At 45.7% G+C, this 26,218-nt stretch overlaps 2 protein-coding genes across 3 annotated transcripts in view; one reads left to right on the top strand and one right to left on the bottom strand.

The window, feature by feature from the left end:
* The window catches only part of RBBP5 (RB binding protein 5, histone lysine methyltransferase complex subunit), a 149,716-nt gene extending 134,912 nt beyond the window's left edge, over window positions 1–14,804 (top strand). The window contains exon 15 of one of the 2 annotated variants that reach the window (XM_067531701.1): window positions 14,744–14,804. The gene's annotated coding sequence lies outside the window, so the exon portion shown is untranslated. Of the gene's footprint in view, window positions 1–2,609; window positions 2,801–14,743 lie in introns of those variants that run through there. The other variant, XM_067531700.1, reaches the window with a different exon arrangement.
* The window catches only part of NFASC (neurofascin), a 172,393-nt gene that overhangs the window by 33,141 nt on the left and 113,034 nt on the right, over window positions 1–26,218 (bottom strand). The window contains exons 18-28 of the mRNA XM_067531697.1: window positions 25,339–25,486; window positions 24,030–24,154; window positions 22,695–22,739; window positions 21,543–21,644; window positions 21,188–21,385; window positions 19,787–19,857; window positions 18,515–18,737; window positions 13,839–13,954; window positions 12,114–12,318; window positions 5,199–5,321; window positions 4,172–4,345 (exon numbers count right to left, since the gene is read on the bottom strand). Of these exons, the coding sequence (XP_067387798.1) occupies window positions 4,172–4,345; window positions 5,199–5,321; window positions 12,114–12,318; window positions 13,839–13,954; window positions 18,515–18,737; window positions 19,787–19,857; window positions 21,188–21,385; window positions 21,543–21,644; window positions 22,695–22,739; window positions 24,030–24,154; window positions 25,339–25,486 (1,530 nt within the window). The remainder of the gene's footprint in view (window positions 1–4,171; window positions 4,346–5,198; window positions 5,322–12,113; window positions 12,319–13,838; window positions 13,955–18,514; window positions 18,738–19,786; window positions 19,858–21,187; window positions 21,386–21,542; window positions 21,645–22,694; window positions 22,740–24,029; window positions 24,155–25,338; window positions 25,487–26,218) is intronic.

Raw genomic sequence — 26,218 nt, 5'->3', positions numbered from 1 at the left:
AGTAAGGGGAAAGAAATGCTAGCACTGTGTGATCGCTGTGGGCAAATGCTGCAGATATGTTTGGAAAAAATGACTATCAATGACCCAGCAAAGTGAATAACAAGCGTATATGGAACAAACAAACCTACAGGATATTATCCAAATCCAGTACCTTTACTTTAAACAGTGCATTCACTGAAGTCCCTGCTTCAGAAATAAGCGGTGTACGGCAGGGACCATATTAGTGAACGTCAATATTTGGCGATAGATAACTCACGGCAAATACTGTGTAACAAATTCTGGAGCCTGTCTGCTTAAAGACACGTAGGAAGCATTTCATTTTTACTATATTTTCAATAGGATACTTTTCCCACCCACCACAGTTGAGGAGGAAAAAGAAAAGCAAACACCCATTAAATAAAATCGGAAGTCTAACTGAATTGTATGTCTGTTAGCAAATGCTATAGAATGGAAAGAGCCAGCTTTGTCTGTCTTCCATCCCTCAGGGCTCGTGAACTTTCACTCAGCTTGATGGATGTCTCACAATGGGCATTTTATCCTATTATGAATCTCTGAGTTGTGGCTGTTTCCTTCTGAGGGTCATCTGTTGATTACAGGGGTGATGGGAAAATGGCACCATGCCTCCCCCAGCCTGTCTCTGCAGTGGCTCTTGGGGTTTTGCAGACTGGAGGATGCAGTTATTTTATAACTCTCCTTGCCCCAATAAAAACAATTTAAGTGTGCCAAAAAATAGATGGGCACTGTTGTATGACGCTTAGCACGAGTTGACAGGGTGAAATAGTGCTGTGGTTTGAACATTTCAAAGACCTAAAAACGTAATACAGTTGGGGTTTTATATTCAGCAAGTGCTTTATCCAGATAAGCACAGGGCCTAACTTAACTTGGGTTATCATATCTCACACAGTAAATGAAATCCCTGTTGGATGAGGGACATTGATAAACGGTTGTCAAGCAGCATGGCTGTGGCAGAAACCTTTCCATGACTTGTTGTCTGAGATGTGCTGCACATCTCCATTCCGACGTAGGTGTGTGCATGCCCTGAGCACAGTCACCAGAAACATTTCTCTCAGTGGTACCTGTTGGGTCAGCTCTGGCGTCCCCAGGCGCCGTGCACTCATAGCACCAGTATAAAGGGCTCGGCCGATTCCACCCCCCCAACAGTTCCTTCTTTCCAGCCAACTCTGAGAGAGGGACAGGAGGCTGGGTCTTGCAATGGGCATATGCAACACATCTCAAAGATCAACAGTTACAGAAAGTTAGTAACTCTTTTTTCTTCTTCGAGTGAATGCATGTGTCCGTTCTCATGAAGGTGACGCCCAAGCAGTTGCATAGGCGGTGACTCGGAGTTCACGGTCGTGCTGACTGCAGCACAGCTTGGCCAGAACTGGCACGACCCCTGGCCTGTTGAGTGATGGCGTAATGAGTCGCAAACAAAGGCACTGATGACCAAATTGCTGCTCTGCAGAAGTCCTGGATAAGGGGACCTAAGCCAGGAATGCTGCTGATTCTGCTTGCACCCACTTGGAGTGGGGTAGGCAGGATAGCTGGCAATGGAATACCCTCCCCTGAGTGGTGAGCTATTATACTTTGGTTTTGGGCACCCTAAAGTAAGAGAGGCAGTTCCCCATGGTCTACCTACTGACACAGTCTCAGAAATGCACTTTGTACCTGGCAAGGAAGGGTATCTCTTCACTGATGGCGGTAAATTTGCTGCCGTCAGATCGATCTATCCAGATCAATCTATCCAGATCAATTGAGCGCTCGGTGAAGACCTGCTCACTCAGTCTGGAAGTCGATGCAATAAAACCACTCCCTCACGTGGCACAGCGCTGCGTCAACGGGAACACGTTTCCCATCTGCGCAGCGCAGTGAAGACGCCGTGTAGAAGAGGGGTTACGAAGTCGATGGGAGTTATGCAAGCTACTCTGCATAGTGTGCGTAACTCCCGTCAACTGCCACCAAATTTCCAGGTAAGTGTAGACTTGGCCACTCTGTGATACAAAGCTAATTCAGAGGAATACCAAGACCCAGGCAAATACTGCTAGATAGTTCCCTCTGGTGGCTGTCTGAAGCATACAGTCTCCTCCAGGAAAGAGATAAAGCTCAGCTTAGTAGAAGCATCTCTGGATCACTGGCCCAGTCCCTTTGTGGAATTGACTAAGTAGACCCTGCCACCCCAAAATTAAACCCTGTCAGCTCTGAGTCTAACCACTAGACAACAATGCTGTCTCCATTTTATTGTCTTCCTAGTTATAACGGTAACTAGATCTCCTGACATTGGCTGAGTGAAAGTTTTCCTTTTTGCTGGACCCTCCTAGGGCAAATACCAACATACTGTATGTTAAACAACAAGAGTCCTGTAGCACCTTAAAGATTAAAAATGTATTTGGGCATAAGCTTTCATCCGAAGTGGGTTTCCATTGGCCTCTCGTTAGTTTGCTAAAAACAGACTAACACGGAACTATTCAACATGCAAGGTACTGTTACAATGTTGTTGCTTCTGAAGGTCAATTAGAAATATCCTGGAATAGGTCCCCACCTTTATTGAGCCCCAAAACCTATTCATTTAACTTTGGTTTTCTCCTCACTCTCTCCATTTCTCTTGCCAGATTCAGCGTGCAAGACCCCAACAGCCTTTTGTGGTTTAGTAGCCAGGGACTAAACATTCCCAACCCACCCTGACAATTCGCCAGGCTAGGCAAAGAAATCCAGTAGAGGTGCTGCTCCTCGTTAGATCTAGCCGCTTCTCAAACGGCAGGGATTTCCTAGCAGCCTGCCAACCCTGCCACCTCTGACATGGTTAGCTTCCTAGCTATGGTTTTGTATCTAACTGAAACATCGCTGTGGGGTCGCTCTTGCGCATTGTCTCCCAAGCATAACATCAACTCATGTATTTCCCAAAGAGATTTTTCAGTATAAATACCATTGCTGGAATCTGCACTGAACATTTCCGTGGTGAACTCCATGTGGCGCTACAGTAAGAGGGTCATAGAAATGTAGGGCTGGAGGGGACCTCATGAGGTCATCTATTCCATCCCCCGACACTGAGGCAAGACCAAGTAAAACTGGTCCTAGACTATCCCTGACAGGTATTTTGTCTAACCTGGTCTTTAAAACTTCCAGTGCCAGGGATTCCACAACCTCTCTAGGTAACCTTTTCCAGTGCTCACCTATCTTTGTACTTAGAAAATTGTCTTGTATCTAACCTAAATCTTCTTTAAGATAGCAAAGACATACTAGAGAGTCCATCACTCTGCATATACTGTCTCCCCATAGAGCAGTGGTTCTCAACCTTTTTTCACTTGCAGACCCCTAAAAAAATTTCAAATGGAGGTGTGGACCCCTTTGGAAATCTATTATTTGTATATATAGTTGAATTTTGCTCAATCAGATTTCAGTCCAAGTCATTTGCAGACCCCTTAGACATGGTTGAGAACCATTACCAGAGAGGACGTATCTAACTGATATAACACAGCATGTGAAGGGGCAGGTAGAGTGCCATCAAGGATATCGAGTCTTCTCCTGTGCATACAGCAAGCATTTCTCTGCAGTTGTAAAAGAGAGAAACTCTCATGCTTCAGGGCATAAGACAACCACTAACTGCCTGGGGTCAGGAAGAAACTTCTAATAAGGGTATGTTATTATTTCATAATTGTCCTCTCTGGGGGTTCTTGAACTTTCCTCTGCAGCATTGGGTGCTGGCTATTGTTGGAGACAAGGTATTGGACTAGACGGACCATTATTCTAATACAGTATGGCAGTCCTTATGTTCCTAAATATGGAAAAGCAGTTACTATAATTGCCTAACTGGGTACTCATATCGTCCTCATCACTGTAGTATCTGAGCAGTTCACAATCATGAATGTATTTTATCTGCACAACATACCTAACAGTGCTATCCCCATTTTACAGATGGGTAACTGAGGCACAGACTAGATTAAGTGAACTGCCCAAAGAACTAATGGCTAGGAACTTGCTTGCCTAGGGACTTGGCTCCGCTTATGTCACAGTGAGAAAGTTACCCTTGTTCCCTTAGTAAAACCACATACTGTATGTGATTTTAAATGTTGTTTGTAGTTTTGGAAGACGTGCGTAACGCTCCTTGTGTGTTAACTCCTCTGGGAGCACGTACCCCATCCCCAAAGTCACAGCAACACTGTCCTCTACTTACCTTCGTTCAGTGGGGCTGGCGATTCTTCCACGAGGGTTTCTCCGTCTCCCACCTGTGTCCTAGCACGCAGGAAGAATCTATAGCGCGATATGGGGTCTGTCCTCCGGAGTGTAAACTTTGTTTGGTTTGGAGAGAAGTTCTCTACCAGCGTTCTGCCCGTTTTGGATCCATTAACTGGGAAGAAAGGCAAGCTGTGTAACCTTCAGCTTTGTTTCAGACACATGCTATTGTTATACAATTCATCTCCTTCCCCCCCTTTTGGGACATGAGCTAAAATCAGCTGATGGTCCAATATACTTCTGGATTGACTATGCTCAACAGAATGACTTGTGGAGATACAATGAAACAGTCAGAGAGAGCAACAGCCGCCAACTGCCTACTGGGAGGATGTGCAGGGAGTAATGGTGGAGCTGAACTGTACTGGCAGTAGGTGAGAGGCACACCCGTACAGAGGGCCGGTACATGTCCTGCTTAAGTGCTCACAAGACGACTTGTGTTGTGTGCAGCCCTTGCATTTGGCCCCCTTCATAGTGGTGAATTCCATGCTGTTTGGGGAGACTTTGGGGCAGTTTCATTCTTATTGCAGTAGCCTTCCTAACAGGCAGGTCGTGTGTGTGTGTGAGTGAATGAATGAATCTGGTGTACCGAGCTCACTGTATGTAGACTACGCTTGCAATTTATTATTGCAGTCGAGGGCTAAACCTTATTCCCCCCCCTATGGCCAAGTCCTGGAAGATGCTTAGCACCTGCAACCCTTAATGGCTTACACTGGAAAGTTGCAGGCACTCAGCACGGGCGCCAGGACTTCTGCCCTTCAGAAACAGCAAACGTTGTACCTTTGTGGTGGAAGTTTCTAATTCCTTAAAGGGCTACTCTTGTGCCATCACATTTTGGAAAATACCTTTTAGCACCTTGGAGGAGGAGCTTTTTCTGTGTTTGGCACTGAATCACCTACTCACCTAAGAGAATACTTGATGAGTTAAAAACCATTGATCAGCTAAGAAAAACAAACTGGTGTAGAACGTACAGGCTTGGTATTTAAGGCTGTATCCAGTGAGAATTCCATTAGGATGCTCAGGGTGGTCCCATTCCAAAGTGATGGTTTCCAGGTTAGGCTGTCGGATTCTGAAATACCTGGGGGCACTGGGTACTTGGGAAGAGGATGGGACCGGGAGGGAGAAGGAGAGAAAAGACAACATACCTTACAACGTGGTACACATTGCAGGCTGGCTGACATCATAAAAACACACACACAAAAACGTCAGATGCTGATGGAACAAAAATCTATATTAAAAAGTGTGCACCAGCACGGGGGGTTTCATAAGCACGCTGAGATGGAGGTAAAATCAGAACAATTCTCCATGCCAATCCAGCAGTTGATGCAGCAGAATCATATCTGCACATCCTGTAATGCAATCTGAAAGTTCCCTGCTCGTGGGAACCATACCAGTGCAGTGTGCATATCATAGGCTCATAGACTTGAAAGCCAGAAGGCACCATCATGATCATCTAGTCTGACCTCCTGCACATTGCAGGCCACAGAACCCCACCCACCGCTCCTGTAATAGACCCCTAACCTCTGGCTGAGTTACTGAAGTCCTCAAATCATGGTTCAAAGACTTCAAGTTACAGAGGATCCATTATTTACACTAGTTTAAACCTGCAAGTGGCCTGTGCCCCATACCGTGAAAAACCCCAGTCTTGGCCAATCTGACCTGGGGGGAAATTCCTTCCCGACCCCAAATATGGCGATCGGTTAGATCCTGAGCATGTGGACAAGACCAACCAGAATTCTCTGTAATAACTCATAGTCCCATTACTGGCTGTGGGAAATATTTGCCCTCTACTGGCTAGACCTCCTACCACCATCACAGTTAACTTCAGGTGCTCTCCTATGGCTTACATGGTAGATGCTTGTGTTGGAGATGAAGAACTAGAGTTCTTATCCCAGTTTCATACCTTGTATGTGCAGTTTGTCTATTAATGATACCTTTAGTGCAGCCCATGGGTCTCATTTCACCAACCCTGTATGACTGCACCCTGGAATGCTGTTTCCTGTTATACAGAGAGGCTGGTCAACGACTCTCTCCCACTCCAAAGAAAAACTGCAATGGCTGTTCTGCTTATAACAAGGTTCAGTAAGATATTCTGCCAATGCTACATATATAATCTATTGCAGATCAGAGAGGGCCTGTTTTATTTACGTTATAATACAATAAAACCACATAAGGCCAGTCACAAGGCTGGCGTTAATTCATCTTTTGGCAAGAACACAACGGATGGACGAGCCCCCAGAAATCCAATGCGAGGTGTGGTTATTGAACAGGTTGCCCTGGGCTATTTTGCAGGTTTACCTAACCCTTTCCAAGCCCATCAAATCCCTTGCAAGAATATCAGTTTTGCTCCCAACAATCGGAAGAAACAGAAATCCCTATACACAGAGGACTAAAACCTGCACTGTGTGCATATGCATGAAAGTACAGGAAGGCTCTTTCCACCTTTAAGTGCATCTTCTGTGGCAGCAGGAAACTACCTAGCGTTTGAGAGAGCTAGGAAGATCACCCCGCTATCCAAGGAAAGAGTCTTTTGCTAGAATATATACATATGTAGCAGCATATTGAGCTAGGAAGATCAGATGACCCAACGGTCTATCCAGGGGGGAGGACAAGAGTTTTTTACTTTGGCTAATGGGTTATATATACAGGCTACAAAGCCCTGGTTGGGATGCAGCATGACCTCCCTGAGGTCCCTTCCAACTTCTGATTCTATGCCCCTGCACCCCCCCTGGTCCCCATGCATTCTTGCCCACCTGGGGACAATCCACCCAACCTAGATGGCTCTTGGAACCTACAGTTTGTTTGCCTGCAGCAGGAAGGGCTTTGTGTGGAGAGGACTGGTCGGCAAGTCCCCTTTGCAAACATGTGGTGATGGTGATTTGGCTTGCTTTTCAAATGCAAAGTGATTCAAGTGGTACTTCCAGTAGATGGGGTGGCTCTGCCCTGTGAGATATGTACACGACTTCCCCGTGATCAGAGTGGCGCATGGTGCACCCCGAGGCAAAATTTGTAACCTGCCAAGTCACCATTTCCTCAAAACCACAGAGCATCTCAGCAGGGCAACAGAACAGGTGCGCAGACGTCTTTGGTGGTGGTGTGTTTGTCTCACCGATGTTTGATATGTCCTATTGAAATTAGGCAAACAGCACGGAAACTTCACTGCTTCTTAGTACAGAACAGTTTTATGGTGAGGCCAGGGGGCATACACACCATAGTCTCTGTCCTGAAAAGCACACAGCTGAAATATTCACAGGTGGCAAAGCAGTAACTTGCTACATATTGTGGGCCAAACCCTGCCCTCAGTGTTCCTCATAATTGCAAACCTTGAATCAGACTCGGTCACTGATCTGGGATATTAAACTGTTTATATTTCAAAGTATAAATTTACACCCCTTGGAACAGAGTAGAGATTTTTTTAAATTCCTTGACAAGCTGTACCTGATGAGAGCATCATCCAATATGGTTTTGTGCTGACGGCAGTTATAAAACCAGCACTGTGTGTGCACAAAACTAGGCCAAACAGTACAAAACCACAATGCACCGATAATGGACCAAATTCAGATGAGCCTTACTTGGACAAACTCATTATAGGAGTTTCGCATTTATTTCCTCCTTTAATAGCCAATTTCAATGACTGGCCATAATGTGAGTCAAAGTAAGGTTTTCAAAAGACAAAACAGGAAGAGTTACAGCTTCCATAATACCTATCCCCCTCTGCATTGTTACTTCTGATGTACAGTACCATAAATGTGAACATTAAAAGATTCATTGCCAGCTGCCAGAAGGTGCAGCTCCAATGAAAATCCATTGATTTGTCTACAAATAGGATGTAGAGCAGCAGGAAGAAAATTAAAATCCAGAATTCAGCCTTGACATAGCCTGAACCTAGTTTTTAAGTAAGAAAATTTAGGTGCTCCTACCTTAAAACCCTGGTGGGAATACTCACTCGTAATAGCAAGCTTAATCGTGATGTACACCGCATAGGTCTTTACAGAGGAAGACAGTTATTGTTTACAGATTGGGAACTGAGGCACAAAAGTCAGGTGACTTGTTGCAGGTCAGTGGCAGAGCTGGAGTGAAAACCCACAACCCCCACAGCATAGCCAGGGCACCACACTCTGCCTCCCCAAAGGGTTTGTTATTATCTGGCTTGCTGATTAAACTGGAGTTGACTCCTTAGGTTTTTGATATCAGATATAACGCAGTTCCCACTTGGTGGGCTTGATCCTGCAAAAGTTACTCACAGGAATAGCCTGACTGACCTCAATGGAATTATCTCATGCGTTGCAGGATTGTCCCCTCCATGGGATGCAGTTATAGTGAGGCTATCCAGAGGGGCAGCTCTTACCACCCCTTGTCTTTCTGGAAAGGAGGAGGTTTGACCAGGGGTCTCCCGCTTCGTGGGAGTGGGGTGGGGCTGGGAGAAGCCCTTGTAGAACCAAAGTAAAAGTCTGCTGCTGGTTGGCGTAGTGGGTTTTAGAGCTGTGTGTTGGTCACATCGGGAAGGCGAGTAGGAGACATTCTATGTAAATACTGCTCATTATTTCCTCTAGCTTTGTACGCAAGGAAAGTGATTTCTTCCCAGCCACACCAGATGGAGCAGATAAGGCCCAATCTCTGCACCAGGCTGTACCCCTGGGTTCACTGATGCATTAACTAACTCACCCCAAGCCTGAGTGCCTTACTCACTCTGAAACTCCGTGATAGACACCATCTTCCATGACATAAGCTTGGAGGGAAACCAGGTGTATGGGAGGATGGAGGGAAGGGATGGACCCACCACTTCCAGGTGCTCCTGGCCAGTTACCCTTGAAAAGGCCTTTAATCCCCCCATCACCCTGCAAATTGTGAATGCCCCAGCAGTGGCAATGATCTTAAAAAGCATAGGGGTTAATGTGGCGCTCACTCAGCAGTGGTAGGTCCCCCTCTGATAGCAGCACAGAAAGAAGATGGTGGCCCTCATCCTTTTTCCTCTACCAGCAGAGGAGGAATTGAACCAGCATCTCCAGCACCCCAAGCAAGTACTCTAGCCACCATGCTATAAACAGCTGCATACAAATGAGTCTTATTCTGGCCCAATGAATAGCAAATGTGGCTCAGTCTCCAGCAGAAAGCTGGACATGCAGAGGAGAGGCGTGAAGCAAAGTCTCCCACCTTTTGTGGTCAGCCTCCTAACACACCCCCCACCTCCCCCCCAAAACTATAGAGCAATTCTGAGCCCTTTACTGGCCCCACTGATTAATTAATTAAAGTGGAGCAACTTCCAGACAAGGGCTTATCGCCGCCCCCTGGTGTGCAATGCTACAGCCCCTGGAGCTCAGAGCCAAGGCTGGGCAGGCGCTGGGGGTCACAGCTGACCAGGAAGTGGCAGATGCAGAGCAAATTATTGTCTTGCCTCTGCCCCCGCAGGCCCTGAGAGGGGTGCTGTCCATGCAAAGCCCACTGGGGGTATGTCAGCACCACAGAGCCATCATTGCACAGAGGAACGATACACACATTTCTCTGCTTCGCAGAACCCCTAACAGCAGAGGCCTGTAGGTCAGGCCTATGGGGCAGTGGCAGAGCTGGGGGGATGGAAGAGAGGATTCAGGTCTGGACACAGAGGTGCTGTGGGGCAGAGGCACAGCTGTGTTTGGAGAGCCCAGCATTGGCACAGCAGAGGTTTGTGGGTCAGCACTAGGGGACAGTGGCAGAACTAGGTGGGGGGTGGGGGGCGCTCAGGCCTGGGCTAGCACAGGGGGGCTGGGGCTCAGGATTATGGGACCCTTAGCAGAGCTGGGTGTGGAGCTGGTTTCTTGAGCACTTGCCTGCCCTTCTCTCAGCCCGGTCTGGGAGCTGCAGCCCTCCCTGCAGAGGAAATAGAGTGACAGCAGGCCCAGACTCACTCCTACTTTGCAGGGGCCTCCTGAGTTTTCAGACCAGCTTCATTCCTCTAAACCTCAAGAACAGCCCAGCCTGTGCTGCTGTTTCGCTGATAAATAAGCTGCAGAGCCTTGGGCCTGGCCCAAAGCCCAGTCAAGGCAGTGGGAAGGCTCCTCCTGAGTGCAGGGGGCTGTACAGGAGCTCCACTTAGCCACATGGAAACCACTTCACAGGTTTGCATTAACTCATTGTCCTGTTTTCTCGCCCGTTTGTCTCCTTCTCCCTCCCTGGCCACACACACAGAGAGAGGCGCTCTGCAGCTGGGGTGATGGGCGAGCTCTCCAAAACCTGCCTTGTTAGACAGCGTCTTGCCCTGTTTCTAAACTTTTGACGCAACTCTCATATTAACTTTCCTTGCTGCGGGCGTGATGTGGATAGGAACCGCAACGTAGACTTGGTGACATAAGCTGGTGTCATGTAATGCTTCCTTTATAGCAACTCGGTTGTCCACGGGGGCTGCTGCTCCTCCATCTGTCGCAGCAATCAGTAGGGGGGGCTTTGGCTTATTTTTCATCCTTTGTGGGGTGCTCTTGGACTTTGACTCAGTGCTGCTGGCCTCTGGAAACCTGAGTACCTCAAAACCTTGGCCCCTGCCTTGCTACTCCTGAGGGTGAAATAGTACTAAGAAAGGTGCCCAGACATGGCTTGCAGGGTGGAAGGTGCCAGCCCTTTGACCCTGAACAGCTTCCTATTATGAGAGAAACAGGGCTAGTCTGTTTAAATCCTGCTCTGGGAGGTGGGAAATAAACCTGCTGGGTTTCAGTGCAGCTGTGATGCGGTGTTCCCATCTTTACTCTCACCCCAATTGGTGCTAACTGATTCCCTTATAGGCAACCTCAAAAGAGAAGCCAAGAATCAAATTACATGGAGACTAAACTACTTTCTCCCTACTAGGCGTGGTCCCCCTCCAGATCAGGGCTGAGACATTTGGTGTGGGGGATATGTGGATGGGGCAGCACATACCTGAGTGTAGAGAAACAGAGCATTTAAAGCTCCAGGGAAGTTAGTTCAGCACCTCCTAGGCACTAAAGTCCTAAAGTCCTTAAACTAAAACTGTTGCAAAAAAGCAAATGCAAGTTTAGGTTGCATTAACAGAGGCATAGCATGCAAGTCGCAGGAGGCAATAGTACCACTCTATTCGGTGCAAGTTAGGCTGCAGCTGGAGTACTGTGTCCAACTTTGGTCACATATATATATATATATTATACATATAAATAAAATGGATGTAGAGAAACTGGAAAGGATCCAGAGGCAAGTGATAAAGATGATCAAAAGGATGGAATACAAGCCATATGAGCAAAGGCTGAAGGAAGTGTTTATGTTTAGTTTGGAAAAGAGGAGAGTAAGGGAGGACAGATAGCAGTCTTCAAATACATGAAAGGCTGACAGATGGAGAAAAGTTGTTCGTTCCTGCCATAGAGAGCAGGACAAGAGGCAAGGGGTACGAACTACAACCTAGCAGATTGAGATTAAATCGAAAGAAAAAAACTTCCCAACGGTAAGAACAGTAGGACAATGCAACAGACTGTCTAGGGAGGTTGTTGAAGCTCCTTCCTTACAGGTTTTCAAGGTAGCCCTCTGTCTTGGATGGTTTAGACAAAACAAATCCTGCATCGTGGCAGGGGGCTAGACGAGATGACCCTTGGGGTCCCTTCTAGCCCTCTGGTTCTATTATTCTATGGGTACCTCTACCATTAGGAACTACAGCAAGATGTGAATATCGGTGTTCCAGGCAAAGTAATGCAGAGGGACGGCTTTGGAGCCTTAGAGTTGCACCTGTCCTGCAGAGGATGGGTGGTTATGTTTATTTTTAAACAGGGTGTCTCTGTGTTATTCTACGGAATTTACTATATAGGGCAGGAGGAATTTTAAGGCTCTAGGACCGTACCGTGGAGCAGGGTTTTCCCAGCATGTACACAAAGCATATAACAGTGTATGCCTGCAAAAATTCCAGAAGAACCTACCTCCTTCGGGTGTTGTGAACTCCTTAATTTCACTCCGAGGCCCATCTCCTCTCCCGTTGACTACAACCATCTCCAGTTTGTAGTTGCTGTAAGGAAACAGCCGGGACACTATGCCCCGTGGTCGGTCTCCAACAAAACCCACAGACTGCCTTTTTTTGGAGACCCACAGGTTCTTCAGCAAACTACTTTCTCTCCAGAAATAGGCCTTCAAGAAATACGTATGGCAAGTGAAGCTTTTCCCATTCAGGTACAATTGGTTTTCATTAGTAAAGCATAACAATTCTTTGCCCCTCAAAGCACTTTAAGCAAGCTTCATAATTGGCCAGGGAGGTAGGTCAGTATTATTATCCCCATTTTACAGATGCAGAAACTGAGGCTAAGTGATTTGCACAGGGGCACAGAGTAAGTCAGCTGCAGAGCTCAGAATGGAACCCAACAGCTCTGTCTGCGAGGCCTCAGTTCAGGCAGAGAACATTACCTCTCTTGTTGAATTAGAAAGTTTGAACTATAAATAAAAGAAGAGGCTTAATATGTCCAGGCACAACTTGAAGTCTGAACTTTAAAAGATGCTGATTCAAATCCCTACAGGCAGATCTGTTTTTGAGACAGAAAATAGATGTACAATGGTGCACAAGAGGAAGTCATGAAAATGAAGGCAGAATCCAAGGAATTTTTGATGAATTCTGAATTCTTGGATTTGAGAAGTATGAACTTTTACAGAATATGCCACCAGTGTGTATTCTTGCTAAATTTCAAAAGGGCTTTCTATCAGATTTTTGATTAAGTCCAGACTTTTGCTTGTTGTGATCAGGCGTTCCAACTGGCACATATGAGAATAGCATTAGTTATGCATGCGTTTGATAAAGAACCAGCGCTACAATGACTACACAGTGTGTTTCTCTCTGCACCGTCTTGAGTTTTCAGTTAGTACGGTTTGTTGGTTTACATCTTGACTGGGGCAAAGTCAGATAGCGTTTATTAAAACAGACGGTGTGCACATTAGGGATGACACAAAAATCAGCGGATTTGTATCTGAGACTTCTTTCCCTCCCGCCACCCATGAAGCCATGCGACTTTCATGATGATGAAAGGCTGTGAGTTAACAGTTCTAGAGACAGGAGCTGTCTTGTTATCTAGGCAGCAGCAGTGCCTCAATACTGCTTAGCGGGGGCCACCAGTGGGGGGGAGGGAAGGTAGTATTGTTTACATGGTCCTTGGGCCCGTAACAGGGGACTCAGCCATGTGGGCACTGAAATGTGAGTCAAACAGTTCACGTGACGTAGGCCACGAAACAGACAATATCTTCTGAAGGTAAGAGCAAAGACTCCAGTCAATAGGCTGTGCACGCTTGCATATGCTGTCTCATTCCAGGGCCCGATCCTAGTCTCATTCAAGTCTTTGAGTTTTGCCACTCAACTTCAATGGGAGCAGAATCCGGCCCTAAATCAGCCCCTGCAAGCACGATCTCAGCAGATCTTGTTCTCCAGGCGTCAAACAAAAGGAAGCCTGGGTATTTCTTTAGTTTTCAACAAAAAGGTGTTCTTCCAGAATGGCTACGCATGATCACTGATGTGCCCACATAATGATGGCCCCCAGGGTTATTAGGCCCAACTTACTGTTTTATGTCATCCCCACTGCATACTGGCCCCATGACCAGGTCACCCCTCTTGTGAGCAAGGTTAGCTGTATTAATAGTCAGTATCCAAGCAATTTGGTTTTGCTCACTCTGTATTCCTTAAGTTGTCCCTGGACGGTATCCGGGTATACTCGGTTCCATTGGAGACTGACTGCCGTGCTGTTTATAACTTTTAGCCTAATATCAGTGGGGGCAGCCTTGGGATCTAAGCATTCAGGAATAAAACAAAGTGTAGATTAGGCACACATTGATTTTTTTTTTTTTTTTTTTAATTCAAACAGTAGACCCCTCCCCGTTTTTCCTGAAGTCTGTGTGTTTCACTGTTCACCTTCTGCGACTCCTGCTTTCCATTCCATAGTTGTCCCAGGGAAAATATCATGAGACTCACAAATGCTCCTGCTGCCACCTTGTGGCATTCAGAAGCAGTTCTGCCAATGTCAGAGTATTTTGCATGAAGACAGGATCTTGCTTGGGCAGTTATCCCAACATAAATTCACAATTTTGTCACATTTGATGGATTTCCACAGCTTATGCAACAAAATAGCAGGAGCAGGCAAATTCTAGAGTTCTTGGTTCAACTACTTAGTTACTTCAGGGCTCAATGTGTCCCACTGCCATGCAGTAAATATACCCAGATAATGAAATTGGCGACGCAAAATCCAGAACGTATTATTTACCTCCCTAAAATCTTTCATCTGAAGATCTCAAAGTACTCTCTTACACTAGCAAGGAGCTGTGAATGTGAAGTATTATATATCTGATGCACAGAACTTTAAATCCATTCCAGGCCCCGCCCCACACGCACAAGAAAAGTCAATGGCATAGTTTGGAATACTATCCAAGAATCTCAGTTCAGAGACCTCTGCTTTAACTATTAGACAGCACAGCCTACTTTGTAAAACGCATGGTTTAAAAATGTTTTTGTGAGCTATCTGTGCATTTGCTTGATGCAAGAATTACTTCCTCAATTAACAAGGTTGCTTCATCATTTTAGGGACCTTAGATTTTGAAAAGGCCCATCGCTCATGTTCAACCATGATGAAACACCATGGGCCAGAGTCTCAGCGGGTGTAAATTGGCATTGCTTCATTCAAGCCAGTGGAGCCGTGCAGATTTACACACCAGTTGACAATCGGATGCAATATATCCAGAGTCCACCAAGACTCTGCAGTCTAGAAGCAGCCACACTGGGACAGTGCTATGACAAGGTATCCAGCTACAGTGCAACATGTTGACCATTTCACAATGCCCCAGTCACCTGTACTGATGCAGCCACACTGTCACTGGCTCCAGCCCCCAAAGAGATTCAAAGTAATATCTGCAAACAAACTGTCCAGCCCTCTCCCTTCCTCGTTTTAAAGGATCTCAGCTGGTTTTATGCCTTGAATGCAGTTATTGTTCTAGCACCGTTTGGAAGTACGCCTGTCTAAACGGCGTGCTCTGGGACAACTCCGAAACAAGCAGAATGAGGCAGACATTGACTTACAGGATAAAGCTGTGCTATGAGCGGAAGTCTAGCTTCCCCCAAAGCTGAATCCCACCAGGCCAGCTCCTCTGCAGTGCCAACTGGAATGGCAGATGAAGTCTCTAAAGCCATCCTAATTTACACCAGCTGAGTGTCCTTACGTTATTGTCCTCTTCACCAGCTAGACTAATCTGATACACCTGAGATTTCCTGACCAGACAGGTTCTGAATCTATGGGGTTTCCTGGTTGCTCTTAACATGGCCTCCCCAGGAGAGAAAGGAACATCTCCAGTGTGCCAGCCACTGTTGGTATTGCTGTGCGATCATTCCCGATCCGTTTAACATCAGCACTTCCCCGAGGCCTCTGCAGTAGATTGGCTACTTTGAGAAGCAAGCAATCTGGCACACCTCTCTCTGACATGATTAAAGGTTAGGACTGTGACCGGGTCAGTCTGCCACAAATGTAGCTGCCTCCTGCAGCAGTCACTTTGAGTATTATAAGAAGAGCAGAACAACCCTTTTGCTTTCACATCCAATAATCTAAATTTACATGGTGATAAAGAATGGCTGGAGCCTGCAGTAGATCTGTTTATTCACTCAGTACAGATTAGCTTTCTCATGGGGAAGTGCACTTGCTTTGATTTCACTGTAGCTTGTATAAGAACTTCTGGTCTCTGCTGGAATACCCATCTGAAACTATTGCACCCCACAACGGGCACCCTGACAAAGACTTTCAACAGTGACTAGCGATGCCTTATTGTCAAGACCTAAAAGAGACCAGATTCAGAAAGGGCTGAGCACACCTATCCTCTGAAAATCAGGTTCTTTTAAAGGTGTTGAGTGAGGCACCCAACAATCACTAGCCTCTCCTGAATGTCTCTGCTGTAAATTACTGGAGGAGGCAAGTTTGTCAGAAATGGGGCTAGCTGCAGGAGTTACTGAGCAAGTTCCCATGGCTGGCTTTATGCCAGAGGTCCAACTAGAAAGGATCGTCGTGGTCCTCTAGCCTTTTAATTGAATAGACAATGTATTAAATGAGCAAACATTAACAGCTAACACCAATCACTAGAACAGGAGAGCTTGTAGCAAAGACTGGAAAATGTAACATTTTTCTTGCCGCAGAAACCATTCCCTAAAACCACCATTTTGGGGGGGTGGTGGGAGTTGAACATTTTTCTTATGCTTCAGGCAGCGAGACATTTTAAAACAATCAAAGGTGATAGAGCTCACAGTACAACTGTCCCTGAATGGCAGATGCGAGGTTGAGGACACCTCCAAGCAACCATGCAGTGAGTGAAGTGCTTGAGGATCTAGCTCGCAGACCCCATATGCAGAGTTTGCACAGCTCTAGTATTGGCATAACCCCTGGTGTGGCTGGCACTGCAGGGTGTTGGATTTAAAAAGTCTGTGAAACAAAGTGGGCAGATAACAATTCTTAGCACAGGGTAGTTGGGTTAGAGGAAATTCATCTAGTTATATACATCAGGGGAATCAGCTCTTTCTAGTTTGCTCACCCAGGGAATGATGCAAATGAACTCTGATGGCCACCTAGTCTTCAGTGGATATACAGAACTAAAGCTGCAGTGGCTGAGCTGTACAAAATTCTCTTGCAGCAGTGTGTCCACAAAACCCAACATCTGGTTTGCTCCTATTAATAGAGTCCCTGCTATGTGCCTGAGAAATCTTTAAAAACAACTGAAGAAAACGAGGGCCACACTAGCCCACGCTGCTCAGCTCATCAATGTATTAACCCCAGGAGACTGGTCAGGCTAACTCCGTTTAATTTTGTGTTTTTCATCCTAGGTCAAAAGGAGATGTTGGCCACTCAATCACAGAGAAGAACAGCAAGCCGAAGGTAAATATTAGGTTATAAGGGAAGCTTGGGAGCAAAGCAAAAGCACTTTAGCATCTTTAGAGAGAGAAACGATGAAAAAAGGCTGTCAAGTAATTGAGCCCATCGCACGTGGTATTCACTAGAGGAACGTGAGGGATCTACTTGGGTTGTTCACAAGTTTGTATAAATACTACAGAGTCATTTATGGATTGTGAGACCTGGTTTCCAAGAGGTGAAATTCTCTCTTCAAGACCAAATCTTGCTTTAGTTTAGCTCCAGCAACACAAATATTCAGGTGTATTTGGGTCCCTGCAGAACCCAAATGCGCAGTCCCCAGTATCTACTTTAACCAAGAGAAATACCTTAAGGCCTTCAAAATTGGCAACCGGGCAGCATCTAAGCACTGCAGTAACATGTGTTTAACTTGCTGGTGTCGGAGGCAAGGCAAGAAGCTCAGCTGTGTCTGGCTATTCTTTTCATGCTCTTAGCCACAGGCTTCAAGAGGCAAAGCCAGGGATTGTCGGATTTTAGGTATTCATTATATTCACCTTCATATTAGCAGCAATGCCCACATTTTCTGCTCAGTGAGCTCACCCCGTCAGCAGGAGGCGGTCCTTGTGCTATTCCAGCTGACCTATTCCTAGAGACTGTGGGCCTCCTTTTCAGAAGCGCCGAGCCCTTACCTCCAACAACAATCCCCGAAGGAGTTCAACCCAAGACTCCGTGCGGGGCAGGAGAGATGGAACTACAATACTTTTCTTTTTAAAAATAAACCCTCTAACATTCTGTGTTACATTTCAGAGTCCCTGTCTGTCGCCGGCAGTGAAATCAGTAACCCAGAGGAAAGGAGTAGGCAATAAACACACAAGTAGCTATGCTGATACGTTTTAAAGAAAGCCATGGTACAGCAATCCAGTCTGAGATTTCCCTCTGAGCAGCATGCAAGATCATCACCTAATTAACCTGTGTGTGGCTCAGAGCAGAGGGAGGAGTTACCTGCAGCTCAGACAGGCACCCGGACTAGCTGTAATTTAGTGTGGCTAAGAACAGAGATGACGTGGCAGCACAAGTCCTCTCAGAACCCTGGGCAATGCCTACCAAAGTTGCAATCACATCTCTAAGTTCAACACAGTCCCTCTGCCCGGCTGGACCTTTCATCCCAGGGCCAAAACCACCATCCACCTTTGACTTTAGTCTGAAGGACCAGGACCTGGACCTCATTGCCTGCCTCACAAAATGGGTCTATTCCAGTTTTCACAAAGGGAAGTTAAGTAATTCGGCTTGGGGCTGCACAGGGATTTTGGCAACAGAGCTAAGAATGGAACCTGAAGACTCTCCAAAGCCACCTGGAACTGGATTTCTGTACACACACCAAGCACGGCGGTAAAGGTATCCCTCTGAGCTGCAGGGCTGCTTTTCCATCTCCCCCTGTAATACTTCATAGCACTGGCTAGGAAAATACTCACAGTCTTCCCCTGAATAGCCGATGACAACGTCAGGCTCTGGAGCTCTCCCGAAGTCATTCTCTGCCTGCACTTTGATCTCGTAGGGCACGTAGATGGGTGTATTCCAGACCACGTGCCTTGTGGTTCTCACCGTCACGTTGCTCCAGCTGTCCCGCGTATCCCTTTGCCTCCACTTGACTATGTACCTGAGGTTGGGCCCGTAAGCTTGAGTTGCATTCAGCGGCTTAATGGACGAAAAGATAAGGAAGTTATTACACACACTTACACTGCACAATGCAGGCATGAATAAAAAGCTGCAATTTATCCCTCCCCACGCCAAAGACTTTAGCTTAATTGCAGGTGACTGCTGTGCAGGTCCAGGCAGGATGTATGGATGCTTAAGGTGTGAAAGTCTTTGTCATCTGAAAACTCTTAAGACTTATCCTCATCCCAAGCTTCCTTCAAGAAGCAAGTCACAGAATATTGCTTTATGTACCCTGGAAGATTTGTTCATGAAGAGTATCTTGGGACACTTGAAGGAAAACATCGGATAAACATTGCTTCCATTTATTATTGGGGAAAGCTCCTTGAGGATTAGGTGTAATCTAAAAACTTTTCTTTTGAACTTGGCTTTTGAAGCCAAACCTCCTCTGTTTCTGCTGAGCTGACGGATTCAAGGTCATCCCTAATGCTAACACCTCAGTGCACTATGAGCAGGCTGCTGCAGGAGGAGTAAAGAAGTCCTCATTCACCAGATGGAGAGATTGAAGATGTCACCATATGTATCACGTGTGCCTCCAAGGAGTGAGTCAACAAGGATTTTAATAAAAAAAGTATTGAGTCATTGTTTCTAAACTGAGTAACAGCGTGATGGTACTTCTGTAACTGTCGCCTTAGCCTCATGTCTTAAAATTAGTAAGGTCTTTGGAGTGTGTCTTTCTGGGTACTATTAAAACAAACTATTCCAAATTGCATGGGAGTTGATTATTCTGGCAGCTACCTAGAATGTAAGGGGAGACAATGAGGAGTGATTTAAATATGCTCACCTTAAAAGAGTTGAAGCACTGAGAGTAATCTTATCATTCATGTGAGACTTTCCTCAGTCTAACTACTCTGACTGGTAATAGCCCTTGGTAGTGTTAAGTGGAAAGAATAAGCAGGATTGCCCTGAGTCAAGAGCAGACAGAAATTTATCTAAGCCCCTTGAAATAAAATGTAATCCAGATCTAAATAGTCTCCGGTTTTCAAACCCTAGCACCTTCAAATACTGGGTAGCCAAAAAATTGAACTCACTGTCCAAGTTATCTCCATGTTGGTTTTTTGTGTCCCTGCTCCTTGAACTCCTGGTGGGTTGATTTCTGGACCTGAAATCCACATAAAAACCTTGCCTTACGATGCTGAAAATTGATTTAGGCAGCTAAAAGCCACTCATAGAGCAAACTGGTTATTAATACACAATTGAAAACAAACACCACCACCAAAAATCAATAATTAGTGGCCTCATTTTTCCCCGAAGTGCTTGGCTCTCATTCAGGTTCATGGGAAGTGGAAAGGTGAAGGTTTCCCTCAGCACTTTTGAAAGTCAGGCCACATATTTTGGTTGTTTTCAAATATCTAGTCCTAAACTTTTAGAAGGTGTCTTCTGTTTTAAGTAAGGTAAAGATGAATAATAGTAATCAATGACATCTGTGAATGCCCTTCTGTCATCAGAAACAAGCAGAGCAGGGCTCATGCAGGCCACTATCAGAGGGGATACATATTTTTTGGGCACTTCATTTTGCTTAGACCACCACCACCAACAAAATCGGAGATTTAAATTCATAAGTGTCTTGTGCTACAAATATGGTTCTCCTCTATATTTCTCTACTGCACTGAACACACGTGGCACTCAGAAATAACGAGTTGTACCTAGGTGCTGTACTGCAGCACATCTCACACCCAGCCTGTTCTGGGATCTCTGCCAGTACTTGGGAAATGTGGAGTGAGTTCCCCATTTTGGCAACTTACAATCGATCCTGGGGGTACATCTACACTGAAGCTGGGAGCATGCTTCCCTGGTCTCACGCTGCAGTGTCCAGACTGCTTATTTTTAAGTGTGCTTTCTTGAGTGGAGCTAGCATGTGTCTGTCTACCCGGGCGGGAAGACACACTGCCAACTGCCATGTAGACATACCCTAGGGTCAAATTTTCCAAAGAATTTTCTAAGTCTCTGGTGGTAGGAGGGGCTGAAAGGTTTTCTTCCTTTCTGCACCTGCAGCATCAGAGAAAGCCTGCTTGGCTTTGAGGAATGAGCCCCTCTTAACAGGTTACACTGTACCCTGGAAAATTACATACCTTCGCTCTTTTAGCTTGAATTTTGCCACTGTGCACAAGGCTTAACTAAATACAGCAAAATCCAGCCCAGCCGGTTAGTGCATGGGCCAAGTTCTGCTCTCAGTAACGTAACTCCAGACTAACTCCACCGAAGGAGGAGGAATTACTCTGGCTCTACAGCAGCGTAGCCAAGAGCAGAATCTGGCCCTGAGCTCTACACCCGTAAAAAATAGGCTTGCAATAGAAACTGCAACCAACCCACATCTGTCATGTCAGAAAATCAGGGGCTAGGTGGAAGCCATGTAGCAAGCACAGTAGCGCAGCGGATTGGAAGCGCAGCAGCAACAAGGAGTTAAATGGGACTTGATTGGAAGTACTTACTTGCCCCATTAGTCTGGTATCGTTCAGATGGAAGGCTAGGAAGGCTGCTCCCCACTTCATTCACAGCTATCACTCGGAACTGGTAGTTGACATAGGGCGAGAGGCGCAGAACGGCCGAGTTCACACTCCCCGGGTAACGGGAATGGTTATGCCACGTCCCAGCCTGGAACCGGTCCTCTTCAAATTGAACAATGTAATCTAGAGGAGAGAGAGGCTGGAGGGTGAGATTAATGGCAGGGTTTCTCCCGACTCTGCACTTCCCAACCCAGAGGAAGACAGACTTTTGTCAAAGAAAACAAGAGCCTGACGAACACAGCCTGGTCTGGGGGTACGACGCAGAGAGGCAAGCACCAACCTGTGATTGGGCTGTTGTTGTCATCACCCGGTATCCACGTCAAGCGCACGCTCCGTTCAGCCAGGTCTGTCAGCTCCAGGTCACGGGGCCGCTCGGGTCGTTCTGTTAGCAAAGTAACCACCAAAGTTAGGCTCCTCTGGCAGTCCTAGCCCAGCCAGCGTTGGGTGCCCAAATCCCACTGGAAGTCCATGAGAATTGGACACCTAACGTCTTGGGTGCCTTTGGGAGTCCCAGCCTCAATGAGGAGCAGTGGTGAGAAAGTCATGGCCAGCTGACGGCTGTTTGGGGAGCTGCTGCCTGTGACGTGAGTTGTTGCCACTCAGTTCTTAGCGGACAAGTGCATTTTCTTAATTTGAACCAAGGTAGCGCCCTTGTGCCCTTCATCACAACCCCTTGTGGGAGCGCAGGTGGTCTTTCCAGGGTATGTTGGCGAGGCTGACGGTGCCCAACAATGCAGTGTATGAGGATTAAAAAAACCCCCAAAACTACATTCAAATGTAGAAAGAGATGTGCACCAATAGAACAAAAAAGGCACAAAACCGAAGGAGAAACATGCTGCGTTATATGCTGTAGGGATGGCGGACTGACAAAAAGACAAGGAAAACAAACCACTTTTGTTCTTGTACAGCAAGGTCATGTCCTAATACTTTACACTCATGGGGCACCTTCTATTCAGAGAGACAGTCATTAATTAAGAGAGGCCACACAACCAAGCGACTGTTTTCATCCCCATTTTATGGATGGGGAAACTGAGGCAGAGAGCGAGGCCGTGACTTGGCCGAGGTCACAGCAGCTCAGTGGCAAAGCCAGGGATAGATCCAAGTTTCCTGACCGCCCAAGTCCAGGGTCTTATCTACTCTGCCACCTCCATATTACCAGTAGTAGGTGATACTATTCTTGTGCTGTATCGTACTGCACCTTGACACCAAATCAAACAACTGTTACACACATACCACACAGCAGCTTTCTGCTCCTGATTATTTGTGAAGACGCGTAGAAATAGACATACCGTATCCGGTTTTGGAGCATCAGTCTCTGGCTTTTCAGCCCATGCAGACCTACATTTCCCACTAGAGTTATTGCACAGGCCAAACAAAACAAAAAGTATATAACAACAAAAAACAATAACCCAAACTGATTAGTGGTGATTACCTTTGGGTAAGGCTGTCATACGATTAGTTGGAGCAGACTGGACAACTGCAAGGTAAGACATTAGCTGTTAACAGCGTTAGTTTAGTCATTAAACTTGGCTCATCAAAGGGACATGTGGTAAAAACAAGTTAGAGGCAGATTCCACCAGGATTTTCCTTCCAGCATGGGACCCAGTGAGCGTCAGTACTTATAGCCTGCCCACCTTGAGACCACAAGGTGTTCTCACACCCTCCGTAATCCAATTCGTGCTGTCTACACATGGGAGAAACAAACCAGGTCTGTTAAGAATTAATTGGCTTAAGGACAATTAGCTGTTAAAAAAGGAAAACTCAAATTTAGCTGAGTTATTAGTGATGCAGGATTCTTATGGTACGCTGAATTTGGTAGGGCGTTTCATGCCTGAGCCAGCCATGAATTCAGCATTGATTTCAATGGGCACAGACTCTTCAAGAGGTTTCTGCTAGTTGACAACTTGCACCAGATGAGTCTCAACATGGAGTTCAAAGTTTGTGAGTAGATCTAATGACCACAAACCCAGGGCCAGTCTACAAAATCCATTTCCCCCATAGTTTAAATCCATTCCTCCCCCCCTGCCAAAAAGGGAGACTCATTACCACTTGCACTGGAGCAAAGCCTGTAGGCATAGGACATATTTCCTCTCTCTGCCGCAATAGCTTAGCCTCTAAATAAGGGGTCTGATTTCCAAAGGTCATGAGCAGCCTGAAATCCTGTTATCTTCAACTGCAATTGCAGATGCCTAACCTTAGGTACCCGTGTCTGAACATTTAGGCTCCATACAAGAATTGCTTTCTTTCCCCCCTCTGCTCCTTTCTACTCAGTCTCTCTATATTTCATTTTCACTTGGCTTATTTCTCCTTATGTACTCTGTCTTTCCCTCTCTGCTCTCTTATTTTCAGTCTCTGCTGAATTTGAAGGTTCATTATAAATGCAAACTTCATAGGGCTCACACTGAACTGCAGCGTCAGAGCAGGTCTGAAATTACGCAGTGTGTATCACTCAGCTCCATTAAGAGAGTGGTGGAGAAACAGTCCATTTTTACTATGCTACTTGGCTTGAGAAGCTCACAGCAAACCTATGTAAAACCACCGACAGCAATAAGAGCTTGCCCTTAAAAGTAGAAGATTACATTAAATGTTAGAAATAATGTTTAAATTCCACTGTGTCTGATCATGCATTACCCAAGTTTGGCCGTGATAACTTGACACTAAAAATCTGTCTCTACTAACAAACCGATGCCGTTAGTTCTTCTGCTTTGTTTTCTATGAGGATCCAATCTCGGGGGTTCGTAGTAAATTCAAGTGGCAGAATGGTTACCTAGCACTGTGAGGTATGCTTTGGCAGAGTCTTTGTCCAGTTCGGTACTGGCTACACACGTATATTCTCCTTGGTCTTTTTCAGCCACGCCATATATCATCAGACCGTCATCTTCCTTCTTCATCCTTGAAAGGATACAATTGATGATAAAAAACACATGGCTGTGAATAAGAGCGTTAAGCACTGAAGGATTTGGTCCTAACCTATGTGAATAGTCCTATTGAATCCAGTGGGCCTATCTGTGTGAGTAGATCTAGCTGGGTTTGACTCATGTTTTAAATTCTTCAGGACAAGGATGCATTTTTCATTCTGTTGCTTGTTTTTTGTATATTCTTTTCCACGGGTAGGTGCATACTCTATCTAACCAGGTATTCATGCTGAACTCTTCCTATGCTATCAGAGTCTACAGTACTATATAGCTGTACATACTACGCAGAAGAAATAATTACATCAGGCCATAAGATGGAATCAGATTCTTCTCTGCGGAAAATATTCTGGCAAGGCAACAGTTTGAGTCCCATGATCAAAAGCTCATTTCCTTTTCTCCAGATGGGAGACAGAGATTGGGAAAGGGGAGCTGCAATTGTACGAGCACAATAGATCAAAGCAGACAAGTATTAATTCTGAAATAGTCTGTAGTTATTAAACCAAGATGCTTTGTTGAAATTTTCTTTAAAAAAACCCAACTCTTCGATTTCAATCTTTTTGACTAGATATAATGAAACCTGAGATCAAAGTCTTGTGTAACTGGTAAATCCATTCCAAACTGCTAGTCAATTTCCATTTGAAGGAACTAACATCACAAAAGAGTAGTACTATTCAGACCTGGTCTACACATACCTTAAAATTCAGCAGCAATGAACAGGAGTTATGCAGAGTAAATTGCGTAACTCCCGTCAACTTCTTAACTTCCGTCGTGCACAGCGTCTTCACTGTGCTGCACTGACAGGAATGCTGCGCTGTGACACTTGACAGGGTGGTTTTCACAAGTCGACTTCCGGATCAATTGAGCACATCTTCACTGACCGCTCAATCAATCCGGATAGATCCATCTGACGGTGGCAAATTTGCCGCCATCAGTGGAAGACATACCCTCAGTTTTGAATTACAGGGACAGTGGTTATTCTATGCATATTCTCCCTCTCCTGCTTGAATGCAGGAAATGCTGTCTAGGTTGTGAAACCAGACAAACTTATCCACACTGGCTCTTGAAATGAGGATCCTATAAAGACAGAGCGAAGAGCTGTACTACCTGGGGAGACGAAGCGCGTGTAACTGCAGATATAAGGTAATATGGTGGTGCACAGACCTGTTTCCAACATACAGAGGAGTATCATCTTTCAGCCAGGTGACCGTGAGTTTCAGGGTAGAGTCATGTTTTATACGACAGTCTAATCGAGCCATGGAGCCCCTCTTTACAATCAGATCTTCCGGCCCTCTCACGATCCTAGTTGGGTCTGCAACGAATTACAATTGTAGGCATATAACAGTAGGAACAGCTTGGTACCCAAACCAAAGCCTGGAAAAGGGGAGAAGCAGCAAGACTTGTAAAAATCAGGCATGTGTGGACGTGTGTCAAACGCAATGAGCTGTCCAGATGCCCACACTCCGTTGTCTCTGATACGTATAAGTACCTGCATATAAGCTGGGCAATTAAATATACCTCCACCTCTCTTACATTCAGCGACGCTTCCTATCTTTAATACACACTGAGGTTATCTAAAGCAGTGTTTTTGATTCAAAGGGCATTTCACTAGGAAAGCGAAGTCCCAGTGGAAACTGTTTACTTTACTCAGACATTTTATTGCTGCTTGAACTATGAACCTGACAATAGTGCTGTGCATCTTTTATTTGTTTCAGTGTGCCTGGTCCTTATCTCATGCTCCTGGCAGCTCATCATGTTTAAAGACATATATACTAAAGTCTTCAGACAGTCATTGAGATCTTCAAGCATCCAACCACATCATTTTGTGGTGATCAACTCCAAAACCAAAGCTCAACTACACCACACACCAGCTCCTAAAATCTACAACCGCATTGCCAGTGAACCTGCCGCTTTGCCAGTAGGCTACGGAACTGTGTAACAAGAAAATGAACAAGAAAACCAAATCCTTTATGCTGGGATTTTCAAATGGAGCCTAAGGGAGTTAGGCACTCAACAACCACTGAATTCTCTTAGGCTTCTCTGA

Source organism: Emydura macquarii, unplaced genomic scaffold (genome assembly GCF_026122565.2).
Source record: "Emydura macquarii macquarii isolate MOO-44397 ecotype Brisbane River unplaced genomic scaffold, CSIRO-AGI_Emac_v2 contig_3220, whole genome shotgun sequence".
In the NCBI taxonomy this organism is placed as follows: Eukaryota; Metazoa; Chordata; order Testudines; family Chelidae; genus Emydura; species Emydura macquarii.
The sequence above is the reverse complement of the archived record's forward strand: the minus strand, read 5'-3'. Positions and strand labels throughout refer to the sequence as shown.